Here is a 15319-nt window from a genome sequence, read left to right on the forward strand (position 1 = left end):
ATGCCTGGGGTATAACATGCAACCCATGCCTAGGGTTATGGGTGAAGACCTTAACAGCATCGTAAGCACAGAAGGAAACCTTCGGAATGGCGAAGATGGTGGATGAGGCAACCCATCTTCTCTGGGGAAAATTAGAAGAGGAAACCACTGCCTTATGGGGAAGAGGGATCTTCAAAGGCTAAGGGAGTAAACTCCAAAAGAAAATCCTCAGATGCGTTAGGCCTAGCAGATGAGTAAATTTGTACTTGCTTTCAACTATAATGCAAGCCTCGGATGGAAGTTTAAAAATGGAAATGGAATTGACAAGTCTCTGGCTACAGTTGCAGAGTACCGAATGATGGTAATGCTGCTGTTCGTGCAAGTGTTAAATCAGAGAACAAAACCTGATTTGGAACAATAAATATTTTAACAATAAATGGGACGGAAAATGAATTGATTGACCTAATGGAGAGATGAAAACTTGACATGCTGGGATTAAGTCAAGTAAAATGGAAAGAAAAAGGAATGAAGAAACTAAGAAAATGGTACACCTTGTACCGGATGGGTAACAGTAAAGAGAAAAGAAATGGAGTGGGATTCATAGTGAATCAGAATGTTGAACCAATAGCTGATATTGAGTAAGTAAATGAAAGAACTATAATAATGCACATACATGTAAACAAGGAACTTCTAAAGATAGTACAGGTGTATGCTCCACAGACAGGATGTAGCATGGAAGAAAAGGAACATTTCCCCAATGAACTGGAAACACATATTGTTGGAGATGGGATCATGATTATGGGAGATCTGATTGCCCATGTGGGAACTGATAGAATGGGATACGAGAATGTTCTGGGCCCACAAGGGTATGATGAAACAAATGAAGGTGGAGAGAAACTGTTGGACTTTTATATCAGAAATAAACCTGATAATAAAGAACGTATGGTTTATGAAGAGGAAGAGCCATAAGATCAGCTGATATAGTTGGGATGGACAGTATGGAACACTCATCAATTTTATAATAACAGACCGAGAATGGGGAAGATACATCATGAATACGAAGATAATCCCCAGTGAAAGTATGGAAGGTGGTCATAGATTATTAATTGTGGAATTAAAACAAGTAAAAATCCCTAAAATTGCACAGAAGAAGAAACCAAAAATCAGGATTATGGGAATTGGAGGAGGAGGATAAAAGAATGGCATTCCAACATTGTGTAAAAAGGAAGTTGCCTAACACAGAAATACGAAGTGGAGAAGTGGGACAATTTAAGACAGACATTTGTGGAAGCAGCAATTGAGGTATGTGGAAAAACAAAAGCAAAGGTTAAGGGAAAGGAGACACAGTGGTGGACAGAAAAAAAAAAAAAAAAAAGGTGAAGAAAGAAATGGATAAGGAAAAGCGAAAAAACATATCCAAGTGATGAGAATAAGATAGAAAGGTGGAATACAAAAGATTGAAACTACAAGTAAAGAGGAGTATCAAGGAAGAAAAGGAGAAATGTTGGGGAGAGTTTGCCAAAAAAATTTGAGCAAGATAGTAGAGGATATCAGAAACTATTATACAAAGTAATAAAACTGAAAAGAATTAATAAAGAAAAAATCAAGGCATTAGAGAGAGAGGATGGATCCATAGTACATGACGAAAAGAGTCTTCAGAAGGTGATGGCAAAATATTTTTAAAAACTTTATAATCAGGATGACTGCTTGGAGGAAGAAGGAAATAAGAAAATGGAAATAATAGATGGAGAAAAAGAAGAGAACCCAATAACATGGTTGGAACTTGAAAGGGCAGTGAAAGCAAATACAGTAGAGACAATACGCAACACTTCTGGATTTAGCCTTGTTAAAATGGGAGACAAGTCGCGCTCCTAGAGGCTTGACCTGAAAAATCACGCTAAATTCAAATATCAATGGAAATGGATAAATAAAAGAAAGAAAGTGTTACTAAGATATTAACTTCAAAGTTGCTAAAGCAATTCTGTATAAGTGAATGAAGAATTATTTAACAGGTTATTATTTAAAGACTGAAATTAGACATATAATCAAGATGTGAAATGGACTGCTGTGAAAGGGCTTGATCTTTCATTTATGCATTACTTTTTTAGTTTTAGAATTCCTGCCTGAACGTTCACGGTTAGATTTTTCTTTTTTCTCATTTAAAAGCATTGTATCATATTAAAACACTTGTCAACATAAATATCGGCACATTCCTTACGCACGATTCAATGAATTTACATTTAAGAGCTGGACAATTTTCCTTTTTATTTGAAGTCTGCTAACACAAAGAAAATCTATAAATTTAGCCTCAAAAACATTCAAACTTTCGCTATAGGCAATACTTGCCATAATGCCATTATATTAGTATTAGAGTGAAGCAAATTTGCATCATCATATTGTTTCAACAAAATATGTACATTTCTTAATCACCCATGTTTTCTTCAGTGCTTGACAACACATTACGGCATTCCAAATGGGGTAACTTAGAACACAACCAGCCACACTCATATGCATATGTATTTTCCTGAATTAAATCAAACCCACAGATCACACCTACAACAACACATCGGTATTAAAGGTTAACTGCTGCACTATACAATAAAATATGCGCATTATTAAGCCAGTTAAAATATGGGTCAAGCAGGTCAGAAGATTATGAAGCACTATAAAAATCTCTTTGTAACTGGAAGAATATATATGCAAACACAATATTACTTACATTTTCTTGTCACGAGGGACATGGAAGAAAGACAGTGCATTCTTCTGTACTTCATAGTTACTGCAGCCAAACACAGCACATACCTTTCTTTACTACAAAAACTGGAAAAAACTTATGCATACACCTGGTATACCATGGTGATACTCAACTGATACAAGTAAAAGAAAAGTGTTTAAAATGAGCTTTGTACCTCTGACAGTGAATGATGACAGACAAGCACCTCAATCGAAAGACCTCATGGAGCCCCCCCCTGAGGCGTTTCAAGGATCAGCTAAAGCATACCATGAAAAGACCTGGAAGAACACTCAATCCTGGGATACACTTCCTGAGAATCGTACACTTTGGCACCACACTGTTTCTACATTAGCTACGGTGTTTGAAGAGGATAAACGACAAGCACGGAAGCTCCGTCAAGCTCAGTCCCGCCATTCCATGTGAATTGTGTGAACGTTTGTTTCATGCTAAGACTGCTATTAAGTCATATGAAACATATCCACAAAGCTTTGTGAGTGCAAGAATGTAAACTGCTGAAGAATATGTTTACTCAGATACGAGTTGCAGCCGACGAAGACGACGAGCCTAGATTCCGTGGAGATGGCAGAACAAAATCTTTGCAAGATGATTTCTGTTTTCATAAATTTACTGGGGTTGGATCATTAGTCATGGCAACTGTAAATCAAGATCATGGCTGAAGATGTTTTCTATGACAAATGAAACATGCACTGATTAATTTTAAAATAAATTAATGTTATTTTAATCTAAGAAAAATTGTAAGATTTTATAGGGGTGGAAAGATGGAACTTTTTAAACGTACAAGTTGGAATTTGTTATAAAAGCTGCTGGTAAGCGAACCGGAGTTCAACCAAAATGTTTTTTAAATAAAAGTGTACTGAAGCATAGTGTAATTTTCCATACACTTTTCAGTGTGGAAAGTAGTCAAATTTGTCACAGTATGGAATAAACCCAATGCTAAATGAGTGTGTGGACAGGGAGCAATAGAAAAAGGAGACAAGAACAAACATGAAAATACAAAAGGACAAGATCAATCTCCACATCTCCATACACGGCTGTCTTCAAATATTTTTACACAATGATGTATACGATGAGATACTTACGAGTGATGAATACAATGTATGTAATCATCGTGACCATCCATTGTCCTGACTAATTTTCCATCTTCTAGCGAGAAGATGTATATTTTATTATCTCCGCAGCCAGCATAGAGCTGACCTTCTGAGGAGAACATACAGTTGACGTCTGTCTTCTCCAGGGTGTCCCTGCAATGAGAGGAAGTTGTTTACGTGACAGCACAATATTACAATCACAAGTATCTCGAAAATTGATGATGATGATTGTTGTTTAAAGTGGTCTAACTGCTAGGTCATCAGCCCTAATGGTATAAGATGCAACGAAATGCAAATTAAAACATCAAAATCTATCCACTGACTAGAATCTAAAATGAATGATGATTAAAAATGATTGTGAAACAAAAAAACAATCAGTGGATCCAATTCACAATGCCTTAATTACTGGGATGATGCTTATTATCTAAAGGGGTCCAAAATCCAGGTCACCGGCCCCTCACAATGGTACGAAGCACTGGTAAAGCAGAACCATGGTATTCCTCCTATAGTGGTACTAATCACAGGACTCATGGTGTTCCTTGCATGGTGGTCTACACAGGTAATGTAGATCCAGGTTATGTCACCACTCACAAGCAATGCAGACCCACGGTGCTCCTCATATAATGGGACTAATCACAGGCGCCAGCCAAACCCGCGGTGTTTCACTCATGGTGGTACTAATCACAGGTAACGTGTTTCTCATAAAGTACTACCACTCATAATTAACACAGATCTATTCTGAACACAGTGGAACCGACCAGTGGAATTCACTCGATGATGCTTATCACAAGCAACGCCCAGACCAAAAGTGTTCCTCCCATAATGGTACTGCTCCTACGTAACGTAGACCCAGGTTTTTTTCCTTGGGCGGTGGTACTAGTCGCAAGTAACATCAACCCATGGTGTTCCACATGTAATGGTACTAATTACAAGTAGTCTCATGGTTCTAATGTCATCATTACTTGGTTGCCCCTTCTATATGTCTTTTAACGAGAGTTTAACCTGATGTAAACATGGTATGTCCACGTCTCCGCCAAAGAAAGGGTTGTGATTGGCTGAGCGTGTAGTACTGACTTCCACCTCGTCAATGTCTCGTGTTCGGACGTACAGGGCTGCGCATCGCATACGATAAAAGTACGAAGATTTGAACTTCTGAATAAACGACTAAACCTGGATTCTGTTCACTTAGTTTATTGACCACATTCACAATGCACTTGCACTACCTATGGTCGCTTCTGAGCGGTTTTCCTCTTTTGTGCTTCACTACATGGATGGCCCTACCACTTGCTCCATTTCTCTCACTATGAATACTGACACTGACTGCTGCTGCAAGATGCAACACCTTATCTCAACGATGTACAGCTTGGGACTTTCCCTCACTACGAGAAGACTTCCAGTATTACACCACACCTTGTGCCTTCATTTCTGGTTATTTAATCACTATTTTATATATAAAAAACGTAGGCCTATATATACCAGTATATATGACAACCATATTTTAATTAGATTTTGTTTTCTTCCGAACTCTCTAAATGTAAAAAACTGAAATAAAATAAAATTAATGCCACGTACTACTTTCCTTTGAGCTTGCATACAGTCGAGGGAGTGCGACGGTTGCTTTTCCAATCAACTACGTCTTTGTCCACGTGCATAGGCAACGTGCTCCGCCTATTTGTTTACATCAGGATTAAACTCTCGTGAAAAGACATATAGTTGCCTCTTATAACAGGCAGGGGATACCGTGGGTGTATTCTTCGTCTATGGTTCTCACCCAGAGGGGGTACAATGTGTGAGTGAAGTTTAGAATACGTGCTGTTATATAGTACAAGGAGATAGTAAAATTAGTAAAAGCAGAAATAACTGCGCTGTTGCAGAGTGTAAAAATATGCCCTATAAAACTGAGAATATAATTTATCACAGCTTTCCAAAAAAATATTATTTATGAGCTAAATGGAGGTTGTTGTGTCAAAGAGCTGATAAAATCTGCCCTAACGCTGCTAGTATTTGCTCCGCACATTTCCTCCCTCACAACTATGAACGGGACCTGAAAAACGAACTGCTGGGCTTGCCATTAACCCTTTCCACTCAAATTATTTGTAAGTCCTGATTTCTCCCCACTCATATTTACTTCTGTCAGCATTCTTCATATTTTAAAACCTTGTATTAAGTACTGGTTGTAACAATATATACAGGAAGGAACTACAAAATTAATTAATTTATGGTATTTACAATGTACAAAATAATGTTTTTCACTTTCTTAATGGTATGCCTTGAGTGTGTGGAAGCGTTCAAAGCAAATGCCTGGATGGAGCCCTGGTTGCTTCTCACAGGTTTTACAGAAGTGGACTGTCTCTCTCCTCCCTCCAACAACTTTCCTGACACTGCAAACCTTGCAATCCTTACTTTTTCCTTCAGGATGGGCCATTCAGCCTCACTTCTTCATCCGTTGAGGAAGGTCTTCCCCTTTTGCTGCTCTGTGTATTCCGCACATTTCCTACAAGTTGTCTTATCAAGCTTTTCCTGAACTTCAGATGGGTGATTCCATTGTTACCTTCTTTGAAGAGTAGGAAGGCATTCACTATTGTGATCTCCAGAAGCCAGAAGAACATTTTTCTCCACCACTTCACTGATTTACGTGTGAATGGGTATGAGCTAGCATAGTGGTCAGAAAGATCAAGCACATATAACAGTAGGTTTCTCTACAATTTCCTCGGCACCTTGACGTCTTATTCTTTGCACAGGCTGAGTGGAATTGTCATAGAAAGTGGACAGCATAGCAATAATTCGCTTGTCCTTTCAAACCAAGCAAGAAGTGTTATCTGTTCGGAGTGCAATAATGTTATGTTGTTTCATTCTCTTTGTTGCGGCTTTTCTAACTTGTAATGGCAGACCTCTCCTATTTACCATTACAGTGCCTTTAATGTGGACCTTTAGATTCAGTAGCTCACCTGCAAGTTCGTAACTGGTATAGAACCAGCCCGTAAAGACATGAACCCCAGTTTCGTTGGTGGCTTGCAAAACTTTTGTAACCAAATGAGTAACTACCCTGCAAGTGAAGGGTAAATTTTGCCTAACAAGTGATTGTGTGGTTATTGAACCATAATATGATTCCCCTTTGATGAACAATGCGTTCGATGGTTTGAAAAGGAGCACCACAGTCACACTCGGGGGATTGTATCTTTCCCCATTTATACAGGGACGCAGCACAGACACCATGACCACATCAAATCCTATTAAGGATAGTCCAACGGAGTCCCCACTTTGTTGGTTTCTGCTTATTGTAACACTTGAACATGACACGACCCTTGAAGCCTACAGTGCTTTCATCAACACTCAGATTCTCTCCTGGAATGAAGTGTTCCCTGAATTTCGTGTCCAGGTACGACACTATATTTCTGACCTTCAAATCTCTAGAATTGTGGGCCTGCCCTATCAGCATCAGGGGAAGAAAGATGGAGATTCCAGAATATCTGTAGAAATCTGTCTCTAGAGAACACATCTTTGTAGAACACCTGCTTATCCAACCAGTCTTCACTAAAATAATCCTGCATTTCTGCCTTACTGTTCATCCCCATGTTGATAATTACACCAATAAATGCCTTCAACTCTTCTAAAGTCACAGCTTTCCAAGAAAACCAGATAGATCTCTTCTGAAGTGGAGTATTTTGCTGTATTTTCATTTTGGCAAATTTGTTCGTCTCATGGACAATAGAGGTTAGCAACTGATCAGTAAAAATTAGCTGCCAGTACTTTAGTTCTATTTTAGGTCTATTGCCACAACTTATGAATCCACTGACTAACCTGTAAGGAAATTTAGGTAATCCTGCATCACCAGTTCTCCACGATCTCCAAGGTATATTTGAAGTCAGCACTGTATGATTGGGACCGAGATGAGTCATAATACTACCGCCTCCTCTATGATTTCTTGAGATGCTGATATCGATATTATCACTTGAATCACTAATGGATATATCATTTTCATCGCCAGATTCAAAATGTTTGTCACTTTCATGGTCACTATCAACAAAATCAGCCAAAATAGACTCAAGAATCTCAGTTTCGGTCAGACTGTGCGCCGCCATGTTGCTTCACGCGACTGCTTTCCATTGTTAAGGAAACGGAGCAATTTTGCCGAGCAAAGAGAAACTAAAACACTCCTATTTGGTTTATTTTGGTTTCCGGAAGGGACCAGCACTTATGAAACGAAGTACAAAAGTCCTGGCTTGCCAGGTAACCTAGCAATGAGCGGCGAAACAATGTGTCGACTTAGGGTCGACACACGAGCTATAATGCTAAGTGACAGCTGTCGACCTCAGGTCGACACACGACCAGAAAGGGTTAAAAAAGGAAATTGAAGGTAGATAATGTACTCACCCAAAATATTCCTAACTGGCATGGCAATGACATTGATACTTCAAGTACAAGAAATGATGACGATCAGTTTGACAACATTTCCGCCATTAGAGGCATTAAAATAATTAGTATACTCATATTCTGAATGGAAAAAATAATCTGAAATTATTGTGAATAGGCTATTCCTGTTACTATACTTCCTTCTCTCTATGATTTTTTAAAAACTGCTTTACCGACACAGATAGGTCTTATGGTGACGATGGGATAGGGAAGGAAGCAGCCATGGCCTTAAATAAGGTACAGCCCCAGTATTTGTCTGGCATGAAAGTGGAAAACCATGGAAAGCCATCTTCAGAACTGCCGACAGTGGGGTTCGAACCCACTATCTCGTGGATGGAAGTATTCTCGTAGGCTATTCAGAAATTATCAGTCTAGTTCTACAGAACTTCACCTGTCAACGAGTACAGACATGATTTCGTAATCTATAATCTTCATTTCCGTTTTGACGAATTGCACAATTAAAAATAGGAGAGGATTTCCACCAATCAATACTTATTTATTGCATATATTAAACTACAGGACCGGTTTCGACCTCATATATAAGGTCATCTTCAGCTGAACCATACATACATATTTATATAATGAAGCTTTGATTAAGATTGTGTTGTTAAAGGAATGCTATATGATGATGATGTACATTTAGTCACATACAAATGGGGCACGTCTTAGCATGAACTGGCGTATATGTCATTCTGTACAATATTGCAACTGTATGTCTAAAATATTATGTTGAAGGTCTTAAAATTAGTGTATGAAATATGTCTTTACTTAAACTAATATATATATATATATATATATATGTACAAGATAAATACAATATATAAAAACACTTCAGGCATATGAACATTTGTTCTTGCTTGTTGGTCAATACATCGACTAACTTCTGTATTTAAGTCTTATTTACAGTTGTACACTTCAGCTGCTATTCTTGGAGTTTGTAAAATTGCATGGGTAAAAAGTTTTGTCTTCCTGTGCATATGTGGGATAAAACACTTTCAATTTTAAAAAGGTGCCAAATGTATGGATGAAATTCAACTAAAATATGTTCAGCTCTGCTGTGTGTGTTGCCCTTTTAGTGGAACCAATTCATGTTGTCCTGTGGCGACCGTAAATTTGGATGACATTGGGTTCAAAGTAGTGGCTCCTTTCCCATTTATAGCTGTGCAATGATGTTATGTTTATCTGTGGAAGATAAGATTGAGTTATAAGTGATATCGTGTTGGAGGAATGTCTAAGGGTTATGTGTGTGAATTGGAATATGTACTTACTGTTATTGGTGTAGCTGAGTTGTGTTTGACGTGCGAACCTGTAATGTACTACTTCGTGTTCTTCTTGGGCTCATACTAGGTGCTGTGAGGGGGAGGGAAGGAGGGGTAGGGAGAGGAGTTGTTGTGGGGGTAGGGGTGGAGCTGGGTGTGTTGTTTGGTGTTTTTCTGTTGCGTGTCGCGTTCTGTTTATTTGTATGTGACTAAATGTACTTCATCATCATATAGCATTCCTTTAACAACACAATCTTAATCAAAGCTTCATTATATAAATATGTATGTATGGTTCAGCTGAAGATGACCTTATGTATGAGGTCGAAACCGGTCCTGTAGTTTAATATATGCAATAAATAAGTATTGATTGGTGGAAATCCTCTCCTATTTTTAATTGTACAGACATGATTCTCGAGGTAGCTGACAATACCAAGGAAGAAATCAACCGGTTGAAAACAGAAACTGAAGACAGAAAATCTGTCATTAAGGAAATAATTTATGGTCCTGAACAAGTTCCAAGTTAAGAAATATTCTGTACCTTTTAACGAAACGATTTCCATACAATTCAAAACAAAAAGCATGTAGTGAACTGAAGTGTGTCTGGTCTCAATGTTTCTCTCCGGGCCAAATTCAGTCCCTTCTTAAAAAAAGAGTGTGAAGTGGGGCCTCCACGACATTGCAAATGCTTTTACCGTAAGAGTTCTCTCTCTTTAGGCATATGTTTATTTGTGAAAATAGAGATATCCTCTACTTTTTTTGCTAGTGGCTTTACGTCGCACTGACACGGATAGGCCTTATGGCGACGATGGGATAGGAAAGGCCTAAGAGTTGGAAGGAAGCAGCCGTGGCCTTAATTAAGGTACATCCCCAGCATTTGCCTGGTGTGAAAATGGGAAACCATGGAAAACCATCTTCAGGGCGGCCGACAGTGGGATTCGAACCCACTATCTCCCGGATGCAAGCTCACAGCCGTACGCCTCTAACCACATGGCCAAGTCGCCCGGTTATCCTCTACCTTGTCACTCAACCTTTCAAAATTGGACCATGCATTTTTAAGTTTAAACCTGGAATTCTGACAGAGGTTCTCGATCTCATTAAGGTTAATGGTAAAAACACTTAAGCACTCAGAGAAGGTAGCAGTTATCAACTTTGGTGAAATGAATATAGATAGTCGTATGTTACATTTCATCTGATGACATGATTTTAAGTCCGCATAATTCACTGAAATTCACAGCAAAATAATATCACTGTATGTGAGGTAAAAAAAATACATTTTTTTTTTGCTAGTGGCTTTACGTCGCACCGACACAGATAGGTCTTATGGCGACGATGGGATAGGAAAGGCCTAGGAGTTGGAAGGAAGCGGCCGTGGCCTTAATTAAGGTACAGCCCCTACATTTGCCTGGTGTGAAAATGGGAAACCACGGAAAACCATCTTCAGGGCTGCTGATAGTGGGATTCGAACCTACTATCTCCCGGATGCAAGCTCACAGCCGCGCGCCTTTACGCGCACGGCCAACTCGCCCGGTAAAACATATATTAGGATTAGATGAACCAGAAGAGATATATGGACATTATACGAAAGAATGATGTGAAGAAGAATCTTCTCTGGGTAGCATTATCATCATTAAAGATAAATCTCCAATAGAATATGAGTCTAGATGTATAAAAAAATATTCTTAAATTACTGCATTCCGTGTAAGCTACATGTCATATAACTCACATCTTCCTTTTGAGGCTGTGATAATTAATCGTAATAAGTTGGATACTAATTGTCCTTTATGTTAAGTTAAAAACTGCTGAATTTGGTGTTTACCTCATTTATATATTTGTATAGGCTAGCAAACCGTCGGAAGGACATCTGATTGCTTTCAACTCATGCAAAAAGAAGAATGCAAGTCCGTAACAGGACACATGGCCCAAAACTTGGAAGGAAGATGATGATGATGATGATATACTTATTAGTTGGAGTACTTTGTTCATAAAATGTCGTTTTTCTCAATTATGCAATTGCCGCCGTGAGTGTATGTGTATCATTACAGCTACAGATTTGAGGCGCTATGTTTTCTTATTAATTTTAAATGATAAATGTTATGTCCTCTAAAGATATATGACAAGATTAACTCAAAGAAACATTCAGCTAACAGTACATAATGCACTGAATCTGGCGGTAGCACTCTCCTCAGGGTGACGTCACGCGCACCAGCCAATGGCAGCGCAGCTCCCCGGAATGACCTACCATCAGTATTCTAGTTACATTGCAACTAATCAAAGAATGGAAATGTGGACCTAGGCAACAGTGGTTCGCGATCAACAATGGGGCAAGAAAGAATAAGCGCTGCGATAACTACCCCAAGACAGTCAGCAACAATCTATGAGGACGCGGCACCAGAAGGAGAATTATCAAAGCTGTCACGTATCTCACGAGTACAGACTGAATAATCAATTTCTTTTGATGACCCTGAAGATTCAAGCAACAGTTGCTGGGAAATATCAGCAAACATTTAAAGTTCAAGAGGGTCTACGAACCCATAAACCACTCGTTACGTACTTCGAAGAACTCAGCATGGTTACCAACAAAGTATTAGTAGACATTAAAGGTTTAACAAAGCCTAACAAACATGAAAAGCTATGCAGTGTAAATGATCATGAAATCCTACTTTTTTTAAAGTGAGTAATCTACAATTTGTATGCAATACTCTGATTACTTTTATTCATCACTGTAATGGATGAAATAATGAAAAGAGAGACTCTTTCCTTTGCAAATGATAATGTGATATGGGGTGATAGTGAGGCTGAAGTACAACAGAAGCTGAATAACTGTGAATGCCATACTCAAGATAAGCGAGTCCTGCCTGTTAGTCAACAGAACACTTTTTTTGCTAGGGGCTTTACGTCGCACCGACACAGATAGGTCTTATGGCGACGATGGGATAGGAAAGGCCTAGGAGTTGGAAGGAAGCGGCCGTGGCCTTAATTAAGGTACAGCCCCAGCATTTGCCTGGTGTGAAAATGGGAAACCACGGAAAACCATCTTCAGGGCTGCCGATAGTGGGATTCGAACCTACTATCTCCCGGATGCAAGCTCACAGCCGCGCGCCTCTACGCGCATGGCCAACTCGCCTGGTCAACAGAACACTACTAACAGGTGCATTCCTCTACCACTGATCTACAGAAGGAGCTATTTCCAGGCAATGGTATGATGATAAACGTCAGGTTGTGAGTTTCACAAATAGAAAAAGTCCTCTCAGTTTTAATTACTGCGTTGATGGGGTGAAAGTTCCTTTTGGGGATCATTGTAAGTATCTAGGAAAGATCTTCATTGGGGTAATCACATAAATGGGATTGTAAATAAAGGGTACGGATCTCTGCACATGGTTATGAAGGTGTTTAGGGGTTGTAGTAAAGGAGAGGGTAAGACCCCAACTAGAATATGGTTCCAGTGTATGGGACCCTTACCAGGATTACTTGATTCAAAGACTGGAAAAAAATCCAAAGAAAAGCAGCTCGATTTGTTCTGGGTGATTTCCGACAAAAGAGTAGCGTTACAAAAAAGTTGCAAAGTTTGGGCTGGGAAGAATTGGGAGACAGAAAACGAGCTGCTCGACTAAGTGGTATGTGATTAGAATAATAACAGTAAGTTATTTATTAAATTGACCACCTAATCAATACAATAAGTCATTGTCTTGGATGATTTACATTGATCTATTAACTAAGAATGGTACATGTTTCGCCTAGTATGAAGGCATCATCAGCCATTGTCTTAACCTCGGAATAAAAATAAGTACTTGATTAACATATAATAAGATGAATAATTTTAAAAACTTGAAGAGACTTAAACTAAAATTAACATTTAACCCAGTATGTCCCAGAATTATAATTTTTTAATTAATGAGTAACTCTGTCATAATTGGTCTCAGTGGTCCTATATGGATATGAAAATAACAATAAAAAGATTTTCAGATATAAGATATTCCCGCAGGAGGGTGTTGCCATATGGCAATGCTGGGTCATACTGGGAAATATTGAGTAAAAAAAGAAATACAAGAAGAAATGTTTTGTACAATATTGTGTTCATTTTTGTAGTAACTTGAAGGGTAAATCAATTAATTTAAGGCGTTATCAGTTAATTTGTTAAGGCTTTTGGGCCTTCCAATAATGAATAGGTCACTGTTTGACTTATTCTATCGATGTAAGCGTAGCATGCTATTGAGGTCACAATTCTGTTCTTTTTCTAAAGGGATAGGTTACTATGCCTGCGGCCATACTATAGTTTCTACTACTTTCATTCCTTGATGTGGTATTTCACGAAGAATTTGATGCAAAGCCCTACATCACGTTTCTTGCAAGCAGTGCGACCGACTGTGGAGCAGTTGTCAGCGGCGCATCTCCTCTTCTTGTCAATGGGAATCGGCCAATGGTTTAGTCCATCGTAGCATAGGTATTCTAGAGTAGTTCCGTCAGATTTCCATTTGCGAGTAGGTCCTGGGCCTCTAGGGCCTTCACCAAAGTGGTTGCAATAGTAAACTGCAATTTGACGCCTAAATTCTAGTTGTGGCATACTTGATGGGCTACTCTATGCACCTGCCACGCGTTGTGCACACATACGTCGCTCAACCAAGTGAAAATACTACTCCACCACTTCTTGCCTCGGTTTCCAATGCGATACAGAGACACATTCTGGTCCATGCGATCAGCACCACCCATGTGCTTATTATATTTGCCAATTACATTTGGTCTGTTAACACCTATTTTCTTTCTTTGTTCCTTGGAATAGGGGTGCACTCACAACTGAATTATTGACCCATTTACTCACACGTATGTCAGTTACTTCCATTTTCACTGAAGTGCAGTATCCTCGAGGCTTCTTCTTTAGGGTCTGTTGGTTCTCAAGTGGACAGCTTTTGGGAATTCTACTGTCGCGAATAGTACCTGTGCCCGAATAACCCTGAGATTTCAAATAGGCTAGCAACGGAAGGCCGGTAAATAAATTGTCAAAATAAAATGAGAATGGTAGCTGCTATACATCAAAGTGAAAATCATCAATCATACTCAACAGTGGAGCTGTAGACTTCCCGAATCTCTCCTCATAAACTTGATTTGCTCTGGGATTTCTACCTTGATAAATTTCAAAATTTATCAAATAACCTGCTGGAGTACATAACGACCAAACTTTGTACCCGAAGCGTAATGGTTTACCTTTTATAAATTGTTTGCAACCGTGACGACAGAAGTATGCTATCATGCTCTCATCGTAGGAAAGGTGCTGTTCAGGGTGAAAATATTTGAGCATATTGGACTTCAAATGGTCTGTGATGGGTCAAAGTTTCCACATTTTGTCATTGCCATTTCCTGATTTACAGCTGTCTTCAAAATGAAGAAAGTGCAGTATCTGTTGAAAGTGATTTCTGCGCATTGATTTTGAAACAATTTTATTCTTTAGCCTTACATCTGATCATCTTCACCACTCAAAGCAGCACTTTCAACGTCAGGAAGTTCGATAAACAACTCTTGAGGTTCTTCATCATTGGACAGTATTGCAACCAAGTAGTCAAGAGCTTCTTTTAGATTTATCGGGCTGAAAATATAGAAAACAACTTTAAAGTGCTATACATTACAAGCAGTCAGGTATTGTGTGCAAATAGTAGTATACAGACTGCTATGGCAATGCTAGGAGAGGATAAAAAATTGAAATACCCATTATGGCCCAGTGTTGCCATATGGCAACAGCATCATAAACCCTTATATATCTTCACTTTATAGGAGCCAGCATATTTTTCTTTTATACTAACGTAATGCTACAACTTTCTACAGAAAATAGCAAT

General features: G+C 38.9%; 1 protein-coding gene across 1 annotated transcript in view; it reads right to left on the reverse strand.

Annotated features, from left to right (window-relative positions):
* Positions 1–15319, reverse strand: part of thoc6 (THO complex 6) — a 112390-nt gene that overhangs the window by 36329 nt on the left and 60742 nt on the right. Inside the window, exon 3 of the mRNA XM_067154754.2 lies at positions 3814–3975. Within this exon, the coding sequence (XP_067010855.2) occupies positions 3814–3975 (162 nt within the window). The remainder of the gene's footprint in view (positions 1–3813; positions 3976–15319) is intronic.

Source organism: Anabrus simplex, chromosome 10 (assembly GCF_040414725.1).
Source record: "Anabrus simplex isolate iqAnaSimp1 chromosome 10, ASM4041472v1, whole genome shotgun sequence".
NCBI lineage: Eukaryota > Metazoa > Arthropoda > Insecta > Orthoptera > Tettigoniidae > Anabrus > Anabrus simplex.